The sequence below is a fragment of the Thamnophis elegans genome, chromosome 1, assembly GCF_009769535.1.
Source record: "Thamnophis elegans isolate rThaEle1 chromosome 1, rThaEle1.pri, whole genome shotgun sequence".
Taxonomy (NCBI): domain Eukaryota; kingdom Metazoa; phylum Chordata; class Lepidosauria; order Squamata; family Colubridae; genus Thamnophis; species Thamnophis elegans.
Genome location: NC_045541.1, coordinates 65,905,555 through 65,927,554, shown reverse-complemented (window position 1 = coordinate 65,927,554; position 22,000 = coordinate 65,905,555). Strand labels below are relative to the sequence as shown.

The window sequence follows — 22,000 nt, the reverse complement described above, 5'->3', positions numbered from 1 at the left end:
TTTGAGAGGCAGTGAGGGGGGGCTATCTCGCACGCCTTCTTTCTCTGAAGGCGTGCAAGAAAGCCCCACCCATTGCCCGAATGAACTGTGAACTGTGAAGGAAGGAGGCTGCAGTGCAGGGTCATTTGCCTTGGCTACACAATCTTCTTTCGTTCTCCGTCTGCCTCATTCACTTGTTCGGACAGCAGAGAAGGAAAAGAGGTCGCATAGCCAGGGGCAACTGAGCCTGCAGCCTTCTTCATTCCTTCCTTCCCTCAGTGCCCATCAAAGTGCTGCTGCCGCTCGGCTGCTGTCACTCGGCTGTTGTCGCTGCTGCCATGCCCCCTCTGCGTGCCTAGCCTCTGGCATGGGGTGGCTGGCGGCGGCAGCGGTGGCTACTGCTCCTGGGCTAGCTATGGGTCATGCTGCTTGGCGAGCAGTGCCCCAAATCCCCCGCCGCCACCGCTGTGCCATCTCAGCAGCAGCACCTCTCGCCCGCAGAACCGAGGCGAAGAAGAAGATCGAGAGACATGGAGCCACCGACTCCGCCCTTTCCCCCGCCCCACAGCTCGCCTCCTTGGGTGGGACCAGGACGCGCGCAGGGTGAGTGGAGTTTGCAACCAACTTTAAAGTGAATGCGGCTGTTTGTGTCTAAATGGGACAGAGAACATAGAGGAATGCAAGGGAACATGGAGGTAATCTAGTCCAACCCTTTCCAAAGGCAGGAGTCCTTCCTTCTCTTTGAGAGCTGTCAGTGGCAGACATGAGGGAAATGGTGTGTGTGTGTATGAGAAAGAGGGAGAGGGAGAGGGAGGGAGAGGGAGAGAGAGAATGAAAGAAAGTTGGAGAGACAGAGATAAGAAAGAAGGAAGGATGGGAGAGAAAGAAAGAAAATAAGTGGGGGAGAGAGACACAGGAAGGAAGGAAGGAAGGAAGGAAGGAAGGAAGGAAGGAAGGAAGGAAACATGATCACAATTGAGCCCAAAATTCTGGTTGCTAAGTAAGAGCGTTGTTAAGTGAGTTTCACCACATTTTCCAACGGCCACACCCACCTGGTCACATGACTGCCAAGCCACACCCACCCAGTCACATGACCGCTGAGCCACTCCCACAAAACAGGCCACACCTACAGAATAGGTTCTAAAAAAATTTGAAACCCACCACTGGGTCAAACATAGCTTTATTGGTTAGAAGTAGTCAACTAGAAAAGTTTTCCATTAGAATGCAAAATTAATAAATTTGAATCTATGTAAGGCATATAAATATTTTTGTATCTTTGAATATAGATGTCTAAAACTTTATTTCCAATTTTAACATTGCAAATACTATTTCAAACCTGCCATTATTTCTACAGTAAAGAACTTCAAAAAAGGCAATTAATGTTAATTAATCATTATCAGCAAATATATTTGTAACATAAGAAAAGTAGAGACTTAAGACATACATTTGTCTGATACAAGGCCATCTGGGTAATTCAGACTCTATTTTTGCAGGGAGAAAACACAAGTAATTGTCAAAAGTGTCAAGGTAAGATATTTATCTTGGTATACTGTTAGGTATGCTGGGAATGCACTATCCCAGCTACTAACACCCTACATCAGTGGTTCCCAAACTTGGCAACTTTAAGACTTGTGGACTTCAACTCCCAGAATTCTCCATGCAGCTCTGCTGGCTGGAGAATTCTGGGAGTTGAAGTCCACAAGTCTTAAAGTTGCCAAGTTTGGGAACCACTGCCCTACATGTATAATGAAAAATTCATCTTGTTTATATGAAACTCCTATCAAAATTGTCGCTACACATTTCAAGATGAAGTGACTATTATTGTTCAAGAGCATTTAGTAGCAATAGTAATACCACTTAGACTTATGTACTACTTCATAGTGCTTTACAGCTCTCTCTAAGCCAGGACTGTCAAACTCCCGGCCTGTGGGTCAGATGCATCACGCACTGGCCATGCCCACGCCCGGTTTAGTGAAGTGGAAAAAAGTCCTGATATGTCACATGACACCACTGTGACCCTGCTCTAGGCAGTTTACAGACTCAGCATATTGCTGCAACAATCTGGGTCCTCATTTCACTGACCTCAGAAAGGTGGAAGGCTGAATCATCTGAGTCAAATGTGAGCCGGTGAAAATCGAACTGCCGAACTGCTGGCAGTCATCAGAATTAGCCTGCAATACTGCATTCTAACCAATGCCCCACCACGGCTCGTGGTTTAACATGCTGGCAGTAGTACAAATCCTGCCTTGAAGCTTTTTTCCACTGGTTCAAAATAGAGATTCTATAAAAATCTTGGGAATAATGTGACCTCAAACCTCAATTATAATAATCCAGTGAGAGTGCCATGGTATGATTTATAGATTTGAGTTTAGAAATTATGGTTTTTGTGTTTGAAAACAATTGTAGATATGAAATATTCCTTCTAAACCTTGGGCATGAGATAATGTTTAATATGTTCAGTACTAAATATCACATTTTCCTGTGACAAAGCAGGGCAAAAAAAGGTAAAATATTATCCTTTCAACACTGCCAATTGTGTAACATTGTTCAGATCTCACAAAAAAGACTGCTGTATTCTGTTGAGCCACTAAATATCTATGCAAATGTATTTCATTTGGAACATATTAAAGTGAATAGGTAATAGTTGTTCCGATTCCAGAAAAGTATATTTTAAAGAATTTTGAGATCCTTTCACTTGATATGTGCTTTCTACAAAATATCTGCTATATAGAGATTCCTAAAGGAAAACAGATTGTTCCCCTGACTGAATGTGAGTTCAGGATCAAGAATCCTAGCCCCCTCCTGATATCCACGATTCCTCTATCACCAATACAGCGAAACAGCTTCACAACAACAACCATCAAACAGCTTCCTGCTCCATTTTATGAGCATTCCAATGGAGAACTTAATGGGAAACAGGATGCAGGTATGAAAAGCTGCATATGCCAAAAGACTAGCAAATTCTGTGGAACATGTAAGAATTACTGGAAGTATGGCTAACGCAGTGGTGAAATTCAAAACTGTGGGAGTGGCTTGGTGGGTGTGGCAGGGGAAGGATACTGTAAACTCCCCATTCCCTCCCCACTCCTGGGGAACAATATTGCAAACTCCCCACCCAGAGGTGGTATTTGCCAGTTTTCCAAACTACTCAAAATTTCTGCTACCGGTTCTCCAGAACCTGTCAGAACCTGCTGAATTTCACCCCTGGGCTAATTCTAATTAAAGATTTCAATAGATTAAAAAAAATACAAAGTTTGGAGTAAAGCATGACCTTTTAATTAAAATTCCACTCAGACACCAATTCTGTACCATGGGCTATGTACCGGTAAGTGCAGAAACTGGTCTATTATAAACATTGCACCCTTGTCATCTACATAGAGAAAAAGCTCTTAGGAAAAAAAAATCTGCTATTACTTTATTATTTTGCGGATGTTTTTCCAAAACATATTTTTGTTTCTCTACAGGTACCTCTCTTCCATCATCCTGCCCTGGAGTCAAACGGTACAGGTATTCCAATTTCCCAACTCTTGGAGATTACAATGAGTGTTTAGTGAAATGGCAGTGGTGTGTGCCCCAGACACTAATCCTCAAATAGTTAAAACACTTTTTAAAATGAATATTGTCTTGATATAATGCTCCATGTTTGATGTGTGTCTTTGAAGTTAGGTATTTAGCTTTGAATAGAAATGCTGTTGATGTACAGTAACCACTGCTGTTCATCAGATTCTTTTGTCCTTTCCTCACTTACACTTAAGCATGAAACAAATGTGCCTGTTCAACATGTACCCATCACACTCCTCCATCACCATAAAATTCTTCTTCTTCCTTGCAGAGCTGCTGCTGTGTTGAACAGGCTTGCAGACTTTTGGAAAATGGTGGTGAACAAGCTCTTATGTTCTAAGAGGATAATATGTATATTCTCTCTATATAGATACTCAGGGATGGAAGTCATGCAGAGAATATCCATTAGGTTAATGTCCCTATATATAGCCCTAAACAAGAGAAAGCAATTCCCTATTATTTGGGTGGAAAATGCAAGTTATGTCAGTTGGCATCCCACAATATTATCCCACAGGCAATTTAAGAATATGTGATGCCTCTGACATTTGGCCAAGACCAATTGAAAATTAAATAGGTTTATTAATAAAATCCCATGATGATTTATAAAATCTATTGAGTTCAATAATAACTTTCTGAAAACTGCTGATTTTAGATCAGCAAAGGCTAGTTTTATAATTCAATATTTTTCTTGCTATATGTGTAATAAACTTGAAGTGCTTTGAACTAAACTGTTCCAGGTTTCTTGCACTTGGCAATTTGCAACATGTTTTGCATTTTAAGCTTAAATGGTAGATGCCATCCTACAACCCTAAATATTTTTTTTAAGGGAGATTATTTATGAAAGAGTACATCATCATTCACCAATTACAGTTATGTTTCAGTTCTTAGAATTCAGACATGGTGAACAGAATATTTACTGCATACATTGTTGTGTGCTTATATAGACATCACACTATTCAGCACCTGAAGAAATACATTAAACATTACATCCATTTTTAATTCCTAAGCATCAAGTTCACATCCATTCTATGATACTGTTGTGCTTCTGAGTTTCTGTTTTTTTAAATAATATATTTACCCAGTAGTTGTGATAGGAAATGTATTTCTTCTTTCCATCATTCTTTCACTACTGTATTTTCTTTTTCAAAATCCTACTCCCCAGAAGAAAAAGTGATTAACTATATTTCTCCCTAAGGACAAACCATAATTAGTGAAAGGTATTGTGAATCATTAAACAGTCTAATCACCAATACCATAGTTTCTGTGAGGAAACTGGAATCCCTTTGAGACTCTACTTCAAAAAGGTGGAGGAAATGCTCCCAGCATTTGTTCTACCCTTTAAAAATATCCATTGACGAGGAAGATGGAACAACTGTAAAGTGTACTGGATTGGTGGAACTACACGCCATCTATTCGAAAACATTGTTATGTATTGTTTTTTTATGATCATAAACTTATTTAACACTCCCCCCCCTCCCGATTCCTGTTTAGGTCCTTGTGGTGGCACCCTGAAGTACCTTCTGTGACTTCAATGCTACGTCGAAGTCTCTCCTTGAAATCTCAGGTTCTATTAAGCAATAGACCTAGGTGGCACTTGAGTCAAAGCAGGTCACAGGTTCTTCCTCATCGAGAATTCATATGGAAGCCTTTCCAAATTGACCCCATACTTCTGAAGACCGAGAATGAATACGGTGCCAATACCAAGGGACTACCAAAAGCAATCGGTCATAAATATTCCTCACAAGATAGCAGAGAAACTATTCAAGGCTTTAGGTTTGTCTACCAGGAACCATGAAACCATGAATTTTTAATAAGCTACACTGAGTTTACCGCTGGTCAATAGGAAAACAGGCAGTCAATAGGCAGTCTCCTGTTCTGATTATTTCTCACAAGACTTTAGTGCAAAGACATCTTTAGTGAATGAGAACTTGGAGCCTTAAGTATGAAAGAAGAATTCTCTTCTTTCCACAGATTAATTGCAAACTGTTATGAAGGACAAGGGTTTTCCTCCTCCATTAATATCTTAAGAGAAGTTGCATACAGATTTCCCATCTATTTGTTTTGCTGAAAAGAAATAAAGAGGGCTATGTGTGGAGGGAGATTTGTGCAACCAAGAATTGTCAGCAGGAAGCTTCATGAACCTATTGGAAGTTTTTCATCTCCTCTTGATTATATTAAGTTTGCTCCCTAGTGAGATTCAAAATCAGCTCAAAGAAAAATAAGTGTCCTTCCTTCTTGATTCTTCTTACAAATACCTCCTCCACCACTGAACTCATATTACTTTGGCAAATGTTGCTTTAGAAAACTTCCTCATCTGCAACAGAATGTCACTCAATTCTTTTCTAGTAGGAAAAATATTATGCCTAAGTAATGTATGCACAGGGTTTTCCTTTTTATGATGAAGGATAAATTGCAAATTCTAGAAACTCAGTTTTATTGTTCATTTATTGCTACAATGCACAAAAAGCAATTGAGACTGTTACTGCATTTTTATCCTTTGAGTGAATGTATCACTCCCCTATTTCTTAGGAGTACACTGATAGATTTGAACTCTCATTATTGCTTTAGCTCATAATTAAAAAAGAAAACACGTGCATACATTAGAATTCAGAAAAATGTGCAGAGGGTGCAGAGATCATAAAATAATGTTTATGTTCTTAAAGTTGAGCGAAATTAATTAAATCTCTGTTAAAGTATATTTACTGAAGCCATGTATCGGAACTTGTATTTTGTTACGGATTTTGTGTAACATTAATGAAGTTTGTATGTGACTTACAAAGGTTAAAAGATTTTGAAACTTATTCAGCCTAGGTTTTGTTCTGTTATTAAAAAAACTAAACAACGTAAATGACAAATTATAGGTACACTGCTGAAAAATACACGATTGTATCAGAAATATTATTTTACTTCTGTATTGTTCATGTTACAGATTAAGGAACTTTACATAATAAGCCTTGTCTAACAGTCATTTATATGTTTCACTGAAAAACAGTATAATAGCAACTAAAAGACACAAACGTTTATGAGCCAAATTTAAGTTAATTTACACAAAGAACCTAAATATCTGATTACATTTGGCATCCTTGGGTATTTTTTCCTATTGACAAAATGAACATTCTTGAAAATATTTTCTAGAATTTTTTTCCAAAAGCAAAGTTTTCAATCATATCTTAATTAAATACCAATTTATGTTCTTTAAAAAAAGTTGCCTTATTTTTGTTGTTTGTCTTTATAATTAGACCATTACTAGTCCTTAATAATAAATAGTACTACTGTAAAATTATAAATTTGATTAATAAGGAAAACACAGAACTTGAAAAAGATTAATGAACAAAATATTCATAAAGTATAGAAATTCTGTGTCTCACTTTCACATGGGCTGAGTAGAATGAAACACTGCAACAAAGCCACTTCATTGGTTTTTGTAGAAATGTATGGCTAGAGTTTTTTCTATTGAAGCCAAGTAGCTTGTCAAAGTGAAACAGTCCTCCTTGATACTAATTGGAGATGTCAGAGTAAAGTCCCTTACTTTTTCCATGTTGTAACACCACTTTATTCCAGTGATGAGACTGCGAAGCAGTAGTTTGTGCAGAATGTCGTCATGTAATGCCTAGAATGCTGTAACTGTTTTTGTTTTCATGAACTTAACATTGATAAAATTTACTGAACACCCCTTAAGTATAGCTTGCTGTTTTATGAATGTTTAATCAATTATTTTTACGAATTAGTGTAGATTTTCCTATGCTAGTCAATATGTATTCATTGTCCTTAGCAAAAAGCAACTCTGCTGGCCTCTTTTGATGCACATTTTAGAACATTCCACTTCCATTTTAGTATTTTATCTGAATTGGGGGGGGGGGGAGAGGATGTTTCACTCAGTTTCCTCTATTATCTGTGATGAACACCCCCAATAATTAATAAAATCCAGGAAACTACTGTATATTATTGAACACTTTTATTTATTTTAAAATGGATACTATTCATTGATGTAAAATAAAAAACTCCACTGCCATGGTATATAGCTCTTGAAATCACTTGTCAGTTACAGATGTCCTCATTTACAGATAATGAAAAGAATTCAGTCTATTTTCTGTACATTGAAGCCTGCCTCTTAATAGGGTGCATGTAGAGAAGAGAGCCATATATCTAATATGAACTAAATGGATCACCATGCAAAAGACCATGCATAGCAATCGTTCAATTTTCTTACGGGTTTTTTTTTGTGTCAGCGTGTATTTTTTGCCAAATGAAGTATTTGTCAACCATCCATTTTTTTCTGCAAAGTTGCACATCTTTGATAATGGCTTTTTAATATGTTTTGTATCCCATATAGAAACCTATTTGACACACAACATTGCAATTTTCATTATTGTCATCTTGTTGGGAAGAGAGTTTTTCAGATTGAGTGATGTAGAGCAGAGGTGTCAATCCGACAGCGTCACATCACATATCACAACTTTTCCCCCCTTTGCTAAACCAGGGGTGGGTGTGGCCAGTGTGTGACGCATTTGGCCCATGGGCCGCAGGTTTGACACCTGATGTAGAAAGAATTGTTCTGCTACTATACTGAAGACAGCATATTTTTCGTGAAGTGTTAGGCATGATGTAATTAAAGAACAATGATTTTCTTACTGGGTTACTCTTCAGAGCAGAAAGGGGAGAGAAATAAAATGAAAATGAATGTTGAGTAAAAGGATCTAATATTTACTGCAGATAGAGCCATAATTGCACAAGAAATCCAGATTAAAAGGCGGGGATTTTTCCAACTAGTTTGGATTGTATAGTGAAATATGCCAGAAACATATGGAGAGGGCAGGAAAGTCTGAATGACAAACTATCAAAACCTATATGTATTGTGAATTTAAAGCAACAATATTCTACTGACTTAAAGCTGCTTGAATTCAACAATATTTTTGACTGCAAGTATACAGCTGGCCTCTAAAGCCATTTAATACAGTAATCTTTAGAAAACCGAAAATACTATTGAAAGCCGCACAGAACATCAACAGTAAATGTTGTTAAATTAGGTTTAGGTCACTCCCATTGTAATCTTGCGCACATTTACTTTAAATACCATAATCTTGACTGAACTAAATGCTAATGAGGGATTTCCTAATACGTAAACCAGATTTACATAAACAAGAATGGTAACAGTCAAAAAAGAAGGCATTTCTGTTGCCTTCTCTAACTACCAAATAGTCATTTCACATACATCAAGATGTACAGAAAGCAATCCGTTCTGTTTCCTTAAACTGCGGCAGGGCAATCGTCACAAGGCATTTTTTTATTTGGATTTAAAGTGGCCCGTAAACCTCAGAGGAGCACCGCTCGAAACTGGAAGGAGAGCACGGGAGAGACACGGTCCTCTTGATCCCCCCAAAAAGCCCTGCTTTTCATTGGCCGATGGAGACTTTTTTCAAGTGCGAGTTGCGCAACTCAAAAGGCGAGGCCAGGTCGATAAGAAACGCCAACTTCGCCCAGCCGACCGCCATCGTCGTCCCCGAGCCACCTTTCAACGCGGATTTATAATTCGATCCTGGGAATCTTGGGCCAAGGACGATTTGCCACATTTTTTTAATCGGAAGATCTGATTTTATAGGCGGCGGCGACTCTTCTTCTTCTTCGGGCCTAACTTGCTCCTCAGGTGGCGGAAACCGGAACCCTTTAGACCCGGAACTGATCGAAAGAGGGAACGCAGAAGAAGCGGCGGCAGGAGCCCTTTTTTCCCCTTTTTGTCCTCCGCCGCAGGTCACGTGGTCGTACCACTCCTCCTTCCGCTGTACCCCCTTCCTCCTCTCTTTGCCTCACCCCCACCCCCACCCGTGGCGGAGAGCCCGGTGCGGCTGCAGCATGGCGGACACGACCTCCCAGGTGCTGCTGGGCTCCGGCCTCACGGTGCTCTCGCAGCCGCTCATGTACGTGAAGGTGCTAGTGCAGGTGAGACCTTTGGCCCCTCCTCGTGCGAGAGCGAGAGAAGGAGGGAGGGGAGGGGGGGACGGGGACGCCCGGGGAGGACTCCGGTCAGATCTCACGACCAACCCTCGCAATCTCCGCGGTGGTTCCTCTCCGGCGACAGCTCTTCTCTCTGGGTCGTTGTCGACCCTCGCCGTAGCAGGACCACCTCCCCCCCCCAAGTCTCCGGGCCTTTTATTTGCCTTCCGCTTGGAACGATCACGCTTCTCTTGTTCCCGTGTGAATATATATATATATAGTCGCCGACCTGCAAGTAGTAAAGAAGCCGCCGCTTGGTGAAGGACGCAGATCCAGCTCTTCCCCATCGTCTCAACCCCACCTCTTCTATTCGGAGCCCCCTCCCCCATCTCTTCCTCTTGCCTAGAAACACAAATATTGTCCGAGATGGGGGGAAACGAGCCACAGCTACGTTTTTTTTCTCAGAGCTTAAATTTTTCCAAGAACCTTTGCTTTGCGATCAGGTAACTTGTGGCCCAAGGGCTCATCAACAAAGTAAAGGAACTAGCAGGAACTTAACTTAGTGCAGGGTTCTAGTCCAGTTATGGTGCATGATGGGACAGGTGCTGCCCTTAGACCCTTGGCAGAGTTGTCGCTTGTAGAAAGAATGCTTCCGCTGAGGTTTCGCTGACGTGAGACATTCGGCCAGTTGCTTGTCACACTCGCACGCCGTTCTGCCACAGATGCTTTTGGACCGGCACTCCGTCTCGGATGTTTTACACAGCAGTTTGTAGCGCTGCCATTTTACTCTGTTGTGACATTTCAGAGAGAGCCTGGTGTGGCGATAGCAGCAGTCGTGCAAGAAACAGCAGCGGTCCACCGCATCCAGAGGCTTTCCAAAGCCGCCTGTTCCACAGTGGCAGCCATATAGGTTGAGTGCTAGCAGTGGGATTCGCAGACGATCCCCATAACACAACAAAGTCGAAATCATATCCAGGACGCTGCGCTTTTCTCGTTTGCTGCCCACGCTTGGTTTAATTTCTTGCAGGAATAAAAGTCCCACTGTAAGCCACAGGACAGCCTTCATTGCAGAAGCCAGTTTCAAATTTGTTTGTCCCACTCGGGTACCTTGCAAGTGAGCTTATTTTCAAAATTCCAATCACTTTTCTAGTGTTATATGAACCTCATATTTAAGTCTGTCTTATTTTTATTGGCCTTGTCAAGGACACTCCCAGACAAACTCAGTAATTTCAGACTTCTTTATTTAGTAACATTGGTGGTTGTTTCTGGCTGGTGGTGTCCTTATACTTATTTCATTCTTGGCTGAAAACCATAGTTTTGTAAAAACAACAGTCTTCCTGTACAATGTGCTTTCAGAAAAAGAACTTCTAATTATAAAACTACTAGTTATAAAAGAGTATCTGCATTTTCAGGATATGAATACATGAATCCCTGCAATTTAACCTTTAACTTTTGAACCTTAACATTTGTAAAGAGCAATGAGACTTGTTAATTATATAACTGCCCAACAAGGGCCACTCAGAGCCAGGCGAATATCTGGCTTTTTTTGTATGGAAAACATCCTCTGTATGAGGAGTACACTTATACTATGAGAAATCAGAAAACTTGATATTTGCTTGCCAATAATACTTTCTGCTAAACTGAAGATCTAAATAATTTATGTTGTGAATTGAATGTGTGTGTTTGCCATGCTCCTAGCAAATCAATCAATGAATCACCAAAACAGTTTCAGTTAAGAATTAACTACCTAATTTTTTGATAAATTAACCATCCTAGTCGGCATAATTTGAGGTAGCAGGATATGTTAAGGGAAATTTTCTGTTTTAAGTAATTAAATCTTAATAGCAAAATACTGCAAAAGAGTGATAAGTGGTTAGATTTTGTTTGAAATTAAGGAAGATAAAGATTGCTGGGGGGAATGACATATATTTGCACTATAGTTCTAAATTTATTATATAGTAAAAAACAATGTCATTATCCAATATATTGAATTGCAGATTATCTCAGTACCGGTCATTTATTCCAAAAATCAAAACCAACTAATCAAAATCGTGCTTTTGGTATTGATACTTCTAGCACTGATATAAGAAGGAACTTCTTGTTAATGAAATAATTGTGTTAATGCTGTGAAATGCATGTTGTCTGTATCTTTCAGAGGGTGTTCAAATTGTAGGCTATAAAGTTCATTGTGGATTGTCTATTTCAGGTGGGATATGAACCCCTCCCGCCAACTCTGGGAACAAATATTTTTGGTCGGAAAGTCTATCAACTGCCTGGTCTCTTTGCTTATGGTGAGTATATAACATACATATTTTGCAAATAAAAAGCCTAAAACACAGTGGGATGTGAGAAATGCATGCCTTTTAACTAGACTTTTATCAGATATGTTAGATTTTGCAAAAGACAACTTTTGAAGAAAAAAATAGTTATGTAACTGAATTTGATGCCTATCTAAACTGGATATTTAAAAAAGGATGTCAAAACTATGTCACTTTTGAATTCCAGCTACTAAGCAGTATTTTGTTAGTAAATGTTTTGTCAACATTTCTTCCTGTGCTTATAATCTTTTCAAGGATCATATTTTAATTTTTTAAGAAATACATATGCCCATTATAGCAATGTCACACACCCACCCCCAGTGTGCAGCTTATACAGTAACTTTTTAAAAATTCCTGTTTAATGTGAAGATAGAATATCTCTTTTGAACTGTAGGTTTCTAGCCTTGGGTTATTTTGGGGCTCACTTGGTTGCCTGTTCACGATTTGATTTTTTTCATGCATTTCTCTAATGAATTTCCATCAGGTTCCTAATTTGTTATTTCTTTCTATGTTTATTCAGAGCAACCAATTATTTTTAACTTTAGTGCATACTTGTATGTAACCATTGAGTAGGGAGAACAAGATGATGAGGCACCAGATGTTTGGAGGTTACAATTCTTGTTACTCCTTAACGCTGGTCAGATTAATAAGAGTTGAGACTTGATAGAGAGCTCCAGACTGCTCATCCTTGCTATAGTGGATAATAGAGTCTGGTAAGGACTAGTACATAACATGATTTTGTTGCCTGCAGATGTAATATGCAGCCAATGCATACTTGAATGACATGAATGTGGTTAATTTCAAATTTTCTAACCTGGCATTAAACAGAATTAAACTAGCATTTTCTAAGATAGATGAGATAGATTCAGATATGTGGCACTTGGGGGAGAAGGGTGAATAATTGGACAGATGCTTACCTCTGTTTCTGTTTTCAGCTAAACACATTATGAAAATTGATGGGAGGGCTGGACTCTTCAAAGGTTTGGCTCCTAGACTCTGGTCAGGAGCCATTGGCACTGTAGTACACAGTAAAGTTTTACAGGTACTTTATAATTTTGTTGTGTATTGTTTTAATATACAAAATATTTCAGATTTCAAATACTTTATAATGTAGACCATTTTTGCTTGAATTTTGTAAAGAATACGAAGTGATAATTTCTTATTGCAGAAATTATCATTGAAAACCCAAAGTCCTCCTTTAACAACCATTCATTGAGTGACCATTAGAAGTTACCACAGTGCTGATCAAATGGTACTTATGCCCAGTCTCTGAAGTTACAGCTGTTGCAGTGCTCCTAGGGTCATTGTGATTAAAATATAGGTGTTTGGTGACTCACCTGCACTTAAGACCTTAGGGGTGCCTCAACAGCCTACTTTTCCTCAGACACTGAACTGTTATGTCAGATTTACATTTTGACAGAGTTTGTGTGTTTCCATTCTCCATTGACTGGGTAAGCTATGTGTTGAATTTAGAATTCTTGTTTATGGTGCCTTTGGTGCTTTAGTGATATGTACCGTATTTTTCGGAGTATAAGACACACCTTTTTCCCTCAAAAAAGAGGCTGAAAATCTGGGTGCGTTTTATACACCAGATGCAGCATTTTTTGCCTTTTGAAGCCCCGCCCCTTCACCAAATGGCCATGCATACCCTTATGGAGGCTTTCAGAGAGCTCCTGGGAGCTGGGGAGAGCAGAAAAGGGGGTCCCCCCCCCCCAGCAGCACTGTATAAGCCTCCATAAGACTATGCATGCAATTTTTTTTTTGACAAAAAATGGGACGTTATTTGCTCGTTTTTGCCCTCCACCCCGCCAGGAGCACTCTGCAAGCCCCCCCGCCCAAAAGCTATTCATGCCTTTTTTTGAAGAAAAAAAGGGGGCTGTTTTCATGAAAAACAGGCCGTTTTTGGGAGGTTTGCAGAGTGCAAAAACATTTTGTTTTCCTTTTGGAAATCTCTTTAACTGATTGATGAGAATTACATTAAATGCTGTGCCAGCAGAAACATCTACCTATCTACTGTATTTCTCCCCCTCCCTCTCTCTCTCTCTCTCTCTCCCCCTTTATCTACCTAATTACTCTCTCTCTCTCCCTACCTACTGTATTTCTCTCTTTCTCTCCCTCTCTATCCCTCTATCTACCTACCTACTTTTTTTAAAAAATTGCCTTTTCAAAACCTTGCATATAGATGGATATATATAGTATACAGAATGTATAGGCCAGTGTAATCTGATTTACAGATCTTGCCACTGAAATAAATAACCTCAGGAGGAGGGTGGGAAAGAATGTAAGTGCAATTATGTACATTTAATGGTAATAAAAGATTGAGAAGATGAGCTTATATTTATATACTTTCTTTCTGTCTAGCAATGCCAGAACTCTGACCAAAGTGAGGTATGTCATGAAGTCCCTTCATAAATAACTTCCCAATAAAACTCATTTTTGAAATTAAAGTTTTTGGAGCATGTCTATGTTTTATACTTCAGTCTATGGGAGTGGAAGGCTCCACAGAATTTGTAAATAAAATTGATATTATACTTGGGATTAAGGATCCCGTAGCAGGTGGTTTTTGAGACTGGCTTTTTTCTCCTTTTTCTCTTTAGGAAGTAGGGAATACTCACAAAGAATCTGGATCTTCTTTCGATCAAGTTATCAAGGAGGTAAGATATGGGATTCATTTATCAGGAGATTGGCTGGCTGTGTATCATGTAGAAGAGCATTCCTGGCCTGACACTTGCCAAATGTGTTGGCTGGTGGATAATTGGAATGGTAATCTGTTGTTTTTGAAAGCAGGAGATGTGAGGCAACAGTCTGCTTGCCTACACTATAGATTGTATCATAACGAACTTGAGAAGCACGAATATCTTGTTAACATAGGAAAGTATAGAAGTGAGCTGTTCCTTTGCTGTCATAACATTCTAGCTCCAGTCAGAGCTATTTAAAAGCTATATAAAAACTGGAAGCAAGGAAAATGACAGCATGGGGATGAGATCTGCTTACCCTGTCAATCCCCCCCAGGGGTGACTATCCCCTCGGAGCCCTGGCCAACCAGCAAAACTAAGTTTTGATACCTTTCTGGGAAGGTCAGAGGGCGGGAGCAGTTCTCATCTTAAGTAGTAGAGTGTTTCTCAGGGCGGGGATCCCTAGCAGAAAAGGCTCTTCTCCTTGATCCTGCTCACTGAAATTCCTTATATGGGACGTACTGGGACATATTTGAGGTACATAGCATATTGGGATGTGTCTAAGGTGTTAGCAGGGCAATAACTTTTTTCTTAAGTAACTGAAAAGGTGGTTGAAATAGGTTGATCTGTAGAGCAATGACAACTGATGAAAACGTTTAATCTTACTACTTTAAATTATATTATGAAGCAATTATTTAATCCTTTACTGGAATTTGGGTAGATGGGACATCTTGCCCTTTTTTTGGCTAACCTTTCTTCTGATATGTCTCCAACTGTTTTTCATCTTAGACTTCTCAAGAGATGATTGCACGTTCTGCTGCTACGCTAGTCACCCACCCATTTCATGGTATGTATAGATTCATCTTTCAGTCAGTTTCAATCATGCCATTGTAACTCCTAGATACAGAAGAAACTCTCTCCCCTTTTGGTTTTTTTTTTTTTTTTTTGGCTGTGCATTAAGGCAGGAGATGGCTGTGTCCTAACCCTTCCCTGTTATGTTTTTACCACTTCACTGCTTTTAATTTGCAAACAGTTGGTAGTGATTGATAATGAACTATTTGGAAACATTTCTACCTTACCTTCCTTCATGAGCCTAACTAACAAAGTGAAGTGTTAAAAACCACCATGCAATCAAATACACTGGGACCATCACCAAGTTAAATTACTGTGAACACACAAATGTAACCATAACAGTCAAACCCATAACAATCAAATCAAGACTCTGGCCATGCTTGAGGACCTCCTTTGAAGAAAGGCAACAAGAGGAACCCAACTGGGGAGGATGAACCAGGAGTGCAGCTGATGGAAAGGCCCTTTTTTCCCCTCAGCCTCAGTGAAATGGGTTTCTAGTGTGTGCCAATATGCAAGTGGGTCTTCAAAAGATAGGCAGGACGTATTGGGTAGTTCTTTTGAGCATGGTAGTCCTAATCTCAAGTTTTTTCTCATAGAAAGAGACTTCTTCTCATGGCACTTTGAACTTTGAGCCAGAGTAGCTGATTCTGTAAGAGTTTTGTATCCTCCCACATGCAGCACTTCAGAAGACCTTGGCTACGGGATTTTATCCAATCTTTATTTCCTAAGAATTGTGAAATGCTACTGCAGTAAACCTCATACAGTTTAATTCAGGAAGATATCATTGTGGCCAGATGAGCTATCTGCAGGAATGGCTGTAATTGACATTCCAGCCTCAGCTGAGCAAAAACAATCTTGGCCATAATCAAACTCGATTATTTCAGATCCAAAAGAATCCTAGATGCTGAGCCTGACATTTTCAAAAGCAGCTCTATTTCAATCCAAATATTGCATGCATTTACCAGATTGGTTGTACCATTCAGGGGCATAGCCATTTTACTTGGGTTCATCTTGAGTTAAGAATCTTGGGATTATACACTGCCATATAAGTGGGTAGAAGAGTACAGGTGAGGTCTTCCTTAACAATAGTTTTTTTTTCCTTTTGACTCTCCTTGTTCTTTAGTGATCACCTTGAGGTGTATGGTGCAGTTCATTGGCAGAGAGACCAAATACAGGTACACACATATTTACAGTGAGGTTGGCTTCATTGGGTTTTAACCCACACAAGGGAAGGAACTGAGGGCTGGGAGATAAATTAATGTATGATGTCAGAAGTGTTCTGTTGTTGAGATTAATAATAGACTGAGGGAAAGGAAATAACATATTATGGTATTTTTAGAATCTTGATGGATCGTTTTTCCCCTTCAATTTTCAGCGGGGTATTTAGCTCTTTCGTCACCATATACCGGGAAGAGGGAATCTGTGGATTTTTCGCGTGAGTACTTTTTAAAGATGGTTTTTTATTATTTTTTGTTGCCATGAAAGCTAGTGCAAGGATCAGGTAGGATTTTCTAAGGATGAGCACAATATGCCACTGCATATTGTATTAGTTACTGGAGAAGGGCTATTCTTTGCTTGCTTTCAGAAGGCATCTGATTGGATGTTGTGGGAGATTGGATTAGGATGCTGGATTAGGTGAGGCAGAATTGTTAAGCAATGCACCACATATGCATCAAAGTGGGTGGCAGAAATGGGTAATTTTTTTTCTGGGTGTTACTCAGCCTAGTCTTGCACATGGTTGACCAATTTCCTGTCATGTGAGCAGTTAGTGGTAACTGTCGTCATGTCAGTGTTGAAGTTATCCAACCTTATTACTAGTCAGCTGTTTTCATTTCAGGGGCCTGATTCCCCGCCTTCTTGGAGACATCCTATCCTTGTGGCTCTGTAATATGCTGGCCTACCTCATCAATAACTATGTACTGGACAATGGGGTAAGCCTTCTTCTTGTAGAGTCCTATGCCTGTAGTTAGGAAGCAGCAATGACTGCTGAGGCTCCTTTTGGTTGCAATTTTCTAGTATTGGCTACTCCAAGGTTTGTTCTGGGCTCTAGCAAAAATAAATTTGAGGTAATCTTGCAGGGCAAGAAGGCAAGATTGATACACCTTATCTTTCCCCTATTTCTCATATGGTTCACTTGTCTACCCCTGCAGCTTCCCACAACTTCTGTACCTCCATTTAGCTGCTGCTATGTCACTGCTGATGTCCAGATGCCTAATACCTCACATGGAGCACAGTTACCTTAGGGTGATTTCCAAACCAAACACAATTCTCAATTCTGTGTCAGGATGAAAAACCTGGATTATGGCGCAGACACAGATCACCAACATTAAGTATTGGTTTCAGGCATCGGATGATCTGTGCAAAGAATGCTTTATGTACCCCAGGTCATAAGTATTATCTAAGCCAAATATTTTTTTTCTGTTCTCAACCTATACATATGGCTGTTCACAACTATACATAATACTAATACATATTACCCTGTTTCCCTGAAAATAAGACCTCCCTGGATAATAAGCCCTCCCCCAAAAATATTGCCTCACAGCAGCAGCCATGAGGTGACCACGCTTGCCGCCTCCTGCACCTCAAAAATAATAAGACCTCCCCGAAAATAAGGCCAAGTGCTTATTTTAGGGGTCAAAAGAAAATGAGTCCCTGTCTTATTTTCGGAGAAACACGATAGTACTTTTTTTTAAAATTAAAAAGTTTTTTATTAAACATAAATTAAAATGTTGGACACAGTGTAGACTGTCCTGGCAGAATCTATGCCATACATGCTAAGATATTCAGTTATACATTGTAGCCACCCTATTTTTTTAACATTTGATCCATACCCTATTTACAAAAAGAAAAAAAGTAACCTATTTCCAGCCATGTTGGTTTGTGTTTATCTTGTACATTCTCGCATTTTATCATTTCATACATGATTCTAGTCTCCATTCTATTTTAGGCTTTCCCTTTTATATTCCAATCATTGATAAAATTAATCCCAGATCATTCGGATTCATCTTTATTCTTCAATTCCCACATCAATTTGTCCATTTCAGCGCAGATCAAAATTTTCCTAATTATTTCCCCTTCATGTGGAGTTTCCTTGTTTTTCCAATTTTGGGCAAAGACCATTCTTGCTGCCATGAATAGTTAAAAAGATAAGCCCCTTGTTGTATTTCTTGTTTATAATGCCCAAGAGAAATAGTTCCGGTGTGAATTCTATTTCCTTTTCGGTTATCTCTTATCAACCACTTTTGGATATTCTGCCAGTATATTTTGGCTTTTTGGCACGACCATCACATATGGTAGATGATAGTACATCTTGTGAAGATAAATTAGCTTTCTCAGGCAACACCTTTTGATTACAAAAGCAAAAAGTCGTTTTTGAAGCACACAAGCGGCTAAATAAATGAACTTTCTTAAAAGAACCTGATTTCCTTCAGTGACTGCTGTGTGACCCTAAGAAAACACTCCTTGGGATTTTAAGAAGTTGTGGGCAGGGCTGTAGTTAGGCTGTTGCATGCACTGAAGGATCTTCTTGCCTTGAGCCCGAAGCCTTCCTGGGAGGCATTGTATTTACTTTTTGGTCAAAAGTTGGGAATGACTTTTGTCATTGAGGAATCTGTGTTTTATTGATGAATCTTCTTTCTAGGTCTCTACCATGACTGAGATGAAGGGTTACTCTCAGGCTGTCACTGGAGTGAGTGTATAATTTAATGTCTATTTTCTTTGGTGTCGACAAAAGGGAAAAGGTTCTGAGAGGACCACAAGCCTCATAACTCATTGTTAAACCTTTGGTCCTGGTACTCTTGAGAGGGATGCTAGAGAATGGTATTTAACTAATGGTGTTAAAAACACCGTTCAATTTTCAGCCTTTAGAATCTGTCCAGCATTGGAATTTACTATTTCTTCACTAGAGATGTATTGAATGCTGTTGCTAGCTACAGATTACTTTTGAGGCTTAGCTCAGTAATTGCCAGTCTTTTCTTTCCTTTGATTTGTTATCAGTATTAAGATTTTACCCTTCTGTTAAGCCCATCAAGTTGCTGTTGCTCTGTATGGGGCATAGTTAGTGGTAATTCTGACATTACCTAGTCCTCAGCCTGATGGATGAGGAAAGAGTGTTGGCATACTTTTTCCACTGATACATCATGCTGTTTTGTACTTTCAGTTCTTCAGCAGTATGCTGACCTACCCCTTTGTACTTGTTTCAAACCTAATGGCCATTAATAGCTGCGGGTAAGTGCACACTTTTTTTTCTCTCACTTGGTTTTAATTTGAAAGCACACAAAGCTCAGTTTTATTTTTCAGGTCTTTCTTTCAATAATTATTGAGAATTTTAGCAGTGTGCTGCACCTTACCACAAATGTTCATGTTTTCAGTAATTGCTCTTGAGAAACTTCATACCATAGCCAACCGAGCTAAAAAAAAGTTTGTGATTTTTTTTATAGGAGGCTGTTTGGATGAGTAAAAGAACTCAAAGGTTTTAATTTAAAAGTACAGTGGCCAAAATCCCATCATTTTATAGAGCCCTGCCTAAAACCAAAATATTTGTGGCCTTGAGAAACAGCTAAGAGTTTCAAAAAATTTGAAGACTTGTGGGTAGCAGCAAATCCAATACATTTGTAGAAATTCATTATATTATATAAAGTATTGAAAGAAGTCTGGATTCTTTCCTTTAGTATTATTCAATCATACGAAATAGGAATCTACATTTACATTTTTAGGAATAACTCTGGAGCCAGAAAATGCCTGCATTCTGTGTCTTTCCTGTGATACATTATTCTGTGACAATAGCTTTGCTGATAAAAAGATAAATTTCAAATTTGCGGGATCAGTTCTTTTTGGTTTTGTATTCAGTTTTGGCCAGTGAGATCCTTGCAGTAAAATTAGCGCTAGGTTATGAAAATGGCAGTCCTCTCATTTGTGCCAAATAGCCTCTGTACAGAGCTTTCACCTGTGTGCGGATTCCATTTAACTCTTGTCTGTACTTTGGTGGCTGTTCATAAGTAAATGCAGGTTAGCTTAGTATAACGTACTATAAGGCGAGTATGCGCATCCTAAGTCAATAACAATATGCTAAGAAATATTTCCATTTGTTAATTCTTATGATAAAGAATTCAATCAGTTTCATGGTGGCATTCTAAATACTCTTATGGAATGGGGATGACTATGTTTAGTTTGTGGTTGCTAATTTGCTAAATTATAATTTCTGTCCCTGTTCTTGTAAATAGTGTGTTGATTATTAGATTGCTCTGTCATATAGAAGCCAGTTGCAGGCCAGTTTCCTGTCAGACTACCTGTTGAGTTTTGTCTCAACCACCTTAGCTCCTGCTTGATCCCCTTTCCTTGTGCAGCAAGAAAGGATTGGTCTGGAAATGGCCTCTAGGGCTGTGATCTTCAAACAGGCGCCTGGCACTGAAACCTGGTGGGGAGTGAATTCTGTAAGCCTTGCCTTCTATTTTCTAGGCTCGCTGCTGGCCTCCCACCTTATGCACCAGCGTACACATCCTGGTTACATTGCTGGAGCCAGCTGCATGGGGAGGTATGTCTGAAATGTCTTGTCCTTCTTTACAGGATCCTCATGTTTTGCTTAGAGATGGGTATAGAATTGATAAGGCAGAGCCCCTCCTTTGGGCATACCTACCGCCTAAGGAAAAATTCCAGACAAAGCTGTCCTACTGTAGCAATAGCAATAGTTAGACTTATATACCGCTTCATAGGGCTTTCAGCCCTCTCTAAGCGGTTTACAGAGTCAGCATATTGCCCCCAACAACAATCCGGGTCCTCATTTTACCCACCTCGGAAGGATGGAAGGCTGAGTCAACCTTGAGCCTGGTGGGATTTGAACAGCCGAACTAAGAGCCAAGGTGGCGCAGTGGTTAAATGCAGCACTGCAGGCTACTGCTAGATCAGCAGTTCAGCGGTTCAAATCTCACCGGCTCAGGGTTGACTCAGCCTTCCATCCTTCCGAGGTGGGTAAAATGAGGACCCAGATTGTTGGCGGCAATATGCTGACTCTCTGTAAACCGCTTAGAGAGGGCTGAAAGGCCTATGAAGCGGTATATAAGTCTACTGCTATTGCTATTGCTATAACTACTGAACTGCAGTCAGCTGAAGTAGCCTGCAGTGCTGCATTTAACCACTGCACCACCTCGGCTCAGTAGCTTACAGATACACCCTGCTACACACACACACGCACACACACGCACATAAACACACACACTGCCTACTATCTGGCCCTCAAACCTCAGCTATTGTATAGTGTGTGAATTTCAATGGGCCGCGATGCTCTGTCTATAGGACTCTCACCTGCTTCATTTTCTTCTCATTTAGGGCAACATGAGCCGAGGCAACAGCCTGTTTTTCCGGAAGGTGCCTGCAGGAAAACGATATGTGTGGGAAGAGAAGAGATTTCAATGAGTCCACAGCCTTTTGTGGCTGCTTCAGAAACACAGAATGATGGCAGTGTGTTGATTTCTTACACAGTTCTTTTTTTTAAAAAAAATAATCATTTAACCTTGGGAAATGGACTTGATTGTGAGCATGACTTAATGACAAAAGTAAAAGGAAATCCTGTTCCTCCCTCTGAAACATTGGGGTAATTGCCAAAAAGCTGCCACACTTAGGTTGGGGTGGAGGATGGAATGGAGGTTTACTGTTTTGTGAACGGGGATATTTTTTTAACTTTCTCCA

At 39.7% G+C, this 22,000-nt stretch overlaps 3 protein-coding genes and 1 long non-coding RNA gene across 5 annotated transcripts in view; 2 read left to right on the top strand and 2 right to left on the bottom strand.

Annotated features, from left to right (window-relative positions):
• The window catches only part of AGBL2 (ATP/GTP binding protein like 2), a 35,897-nt gene extending 27,219 nt beyond the window's left edge, over positions 1-8,678 (top strand). The window contains exons 15-19 of the mRNA XM_032218021.1: positions 481-582; positions 1,473-1,506; positions 2,711-2,905; positions 3,444-3,486; positions 5,032-8,678. Of these exons, the coding sequence (XP_032073912.1) occupies positions 481-582; positions 1,473-1,506; positions 2,711-2,905; positions 3,444-3,486; positions 5,032-5,335 (678 nt within the window). The 3' untranslated portion in view covers positions 5,336-8,678. The remainder of the gene's footprint in view (positions 1-480; positions 583-1,472; positions 1,507-2,710; positions 2,906-3,443; positions 3,487-5,031) is intronic.
• Positions 8,679-8,784: 106 nt separating this feature from the next.
• On the top strand, positions 8,785-21,898 carry MTCH2 (mitochondrial carrier 2). 2 transcript variants are annotated; one of them, XM_032218048.1, is made up of 13 exons: positions 8,785-9,477; positions 11,678-11,762; positions 12,725-12,831; positions 14,151-14,177; positions 14,387-14,443; positions 15,254-15,311; positions 16,440-16,491; positions 16,692-16,751; positions 17,154-17,247; positions 18,957-19,004; positions 19,476-19,543; positions 20,774-20,849; positions 21,641-21,898. In XM_032218048.1, exons 1-13 carry the CDS (start codon positions 9,391-9,393, stop codon positions 21,725-21,727), a joined length of 906 nt encoding a protein of 301 aa, XP_032073939.1. In that variant the 5' UTR covers positions 8,785-9,390; the 3' UTR covers positions 21,728-21,898. The 2 variants fall into 2 exon arrangements, with proteins under 2 accessions (XP_032073939.1, XP_032073948.1); XM_032218057.1 differs by lacking the exon at positions 8,785-9,477 and adding an exon at positions 10,506-10,585.
• Positions 9,484-10,585, bottom strand: LOC116509101 (phospholipase A2 crotoxin basic subunit CBb-like). The gene has a single exon (XM_032218070.1). It carries the CDS (start codon positions 10,535-10,537, stop codon positions 10,031-10,033), a length of 507 nt encoding a protein of 168 aa, XP_032073961.1. The 5' UTR covers positions 10,538-10,585; the 3' UTR covers positions 9,484-10,030.
• LOC116509115 lies at positions 18,421-21,675 on the bottom strand. Its single transcript, XR_004255465.1, has 2 exons — positions 21,617-21,675; positions 18,421-18,659 (listed from the first exon to the last, which is right to left on the bottom strand). It is a non-coding gene; the product is annotated as an uncharacterized LOC116509115 (long non-coding RNA).
• Positions 21,899-22,000: the final 102 nt, after the last annotated feature.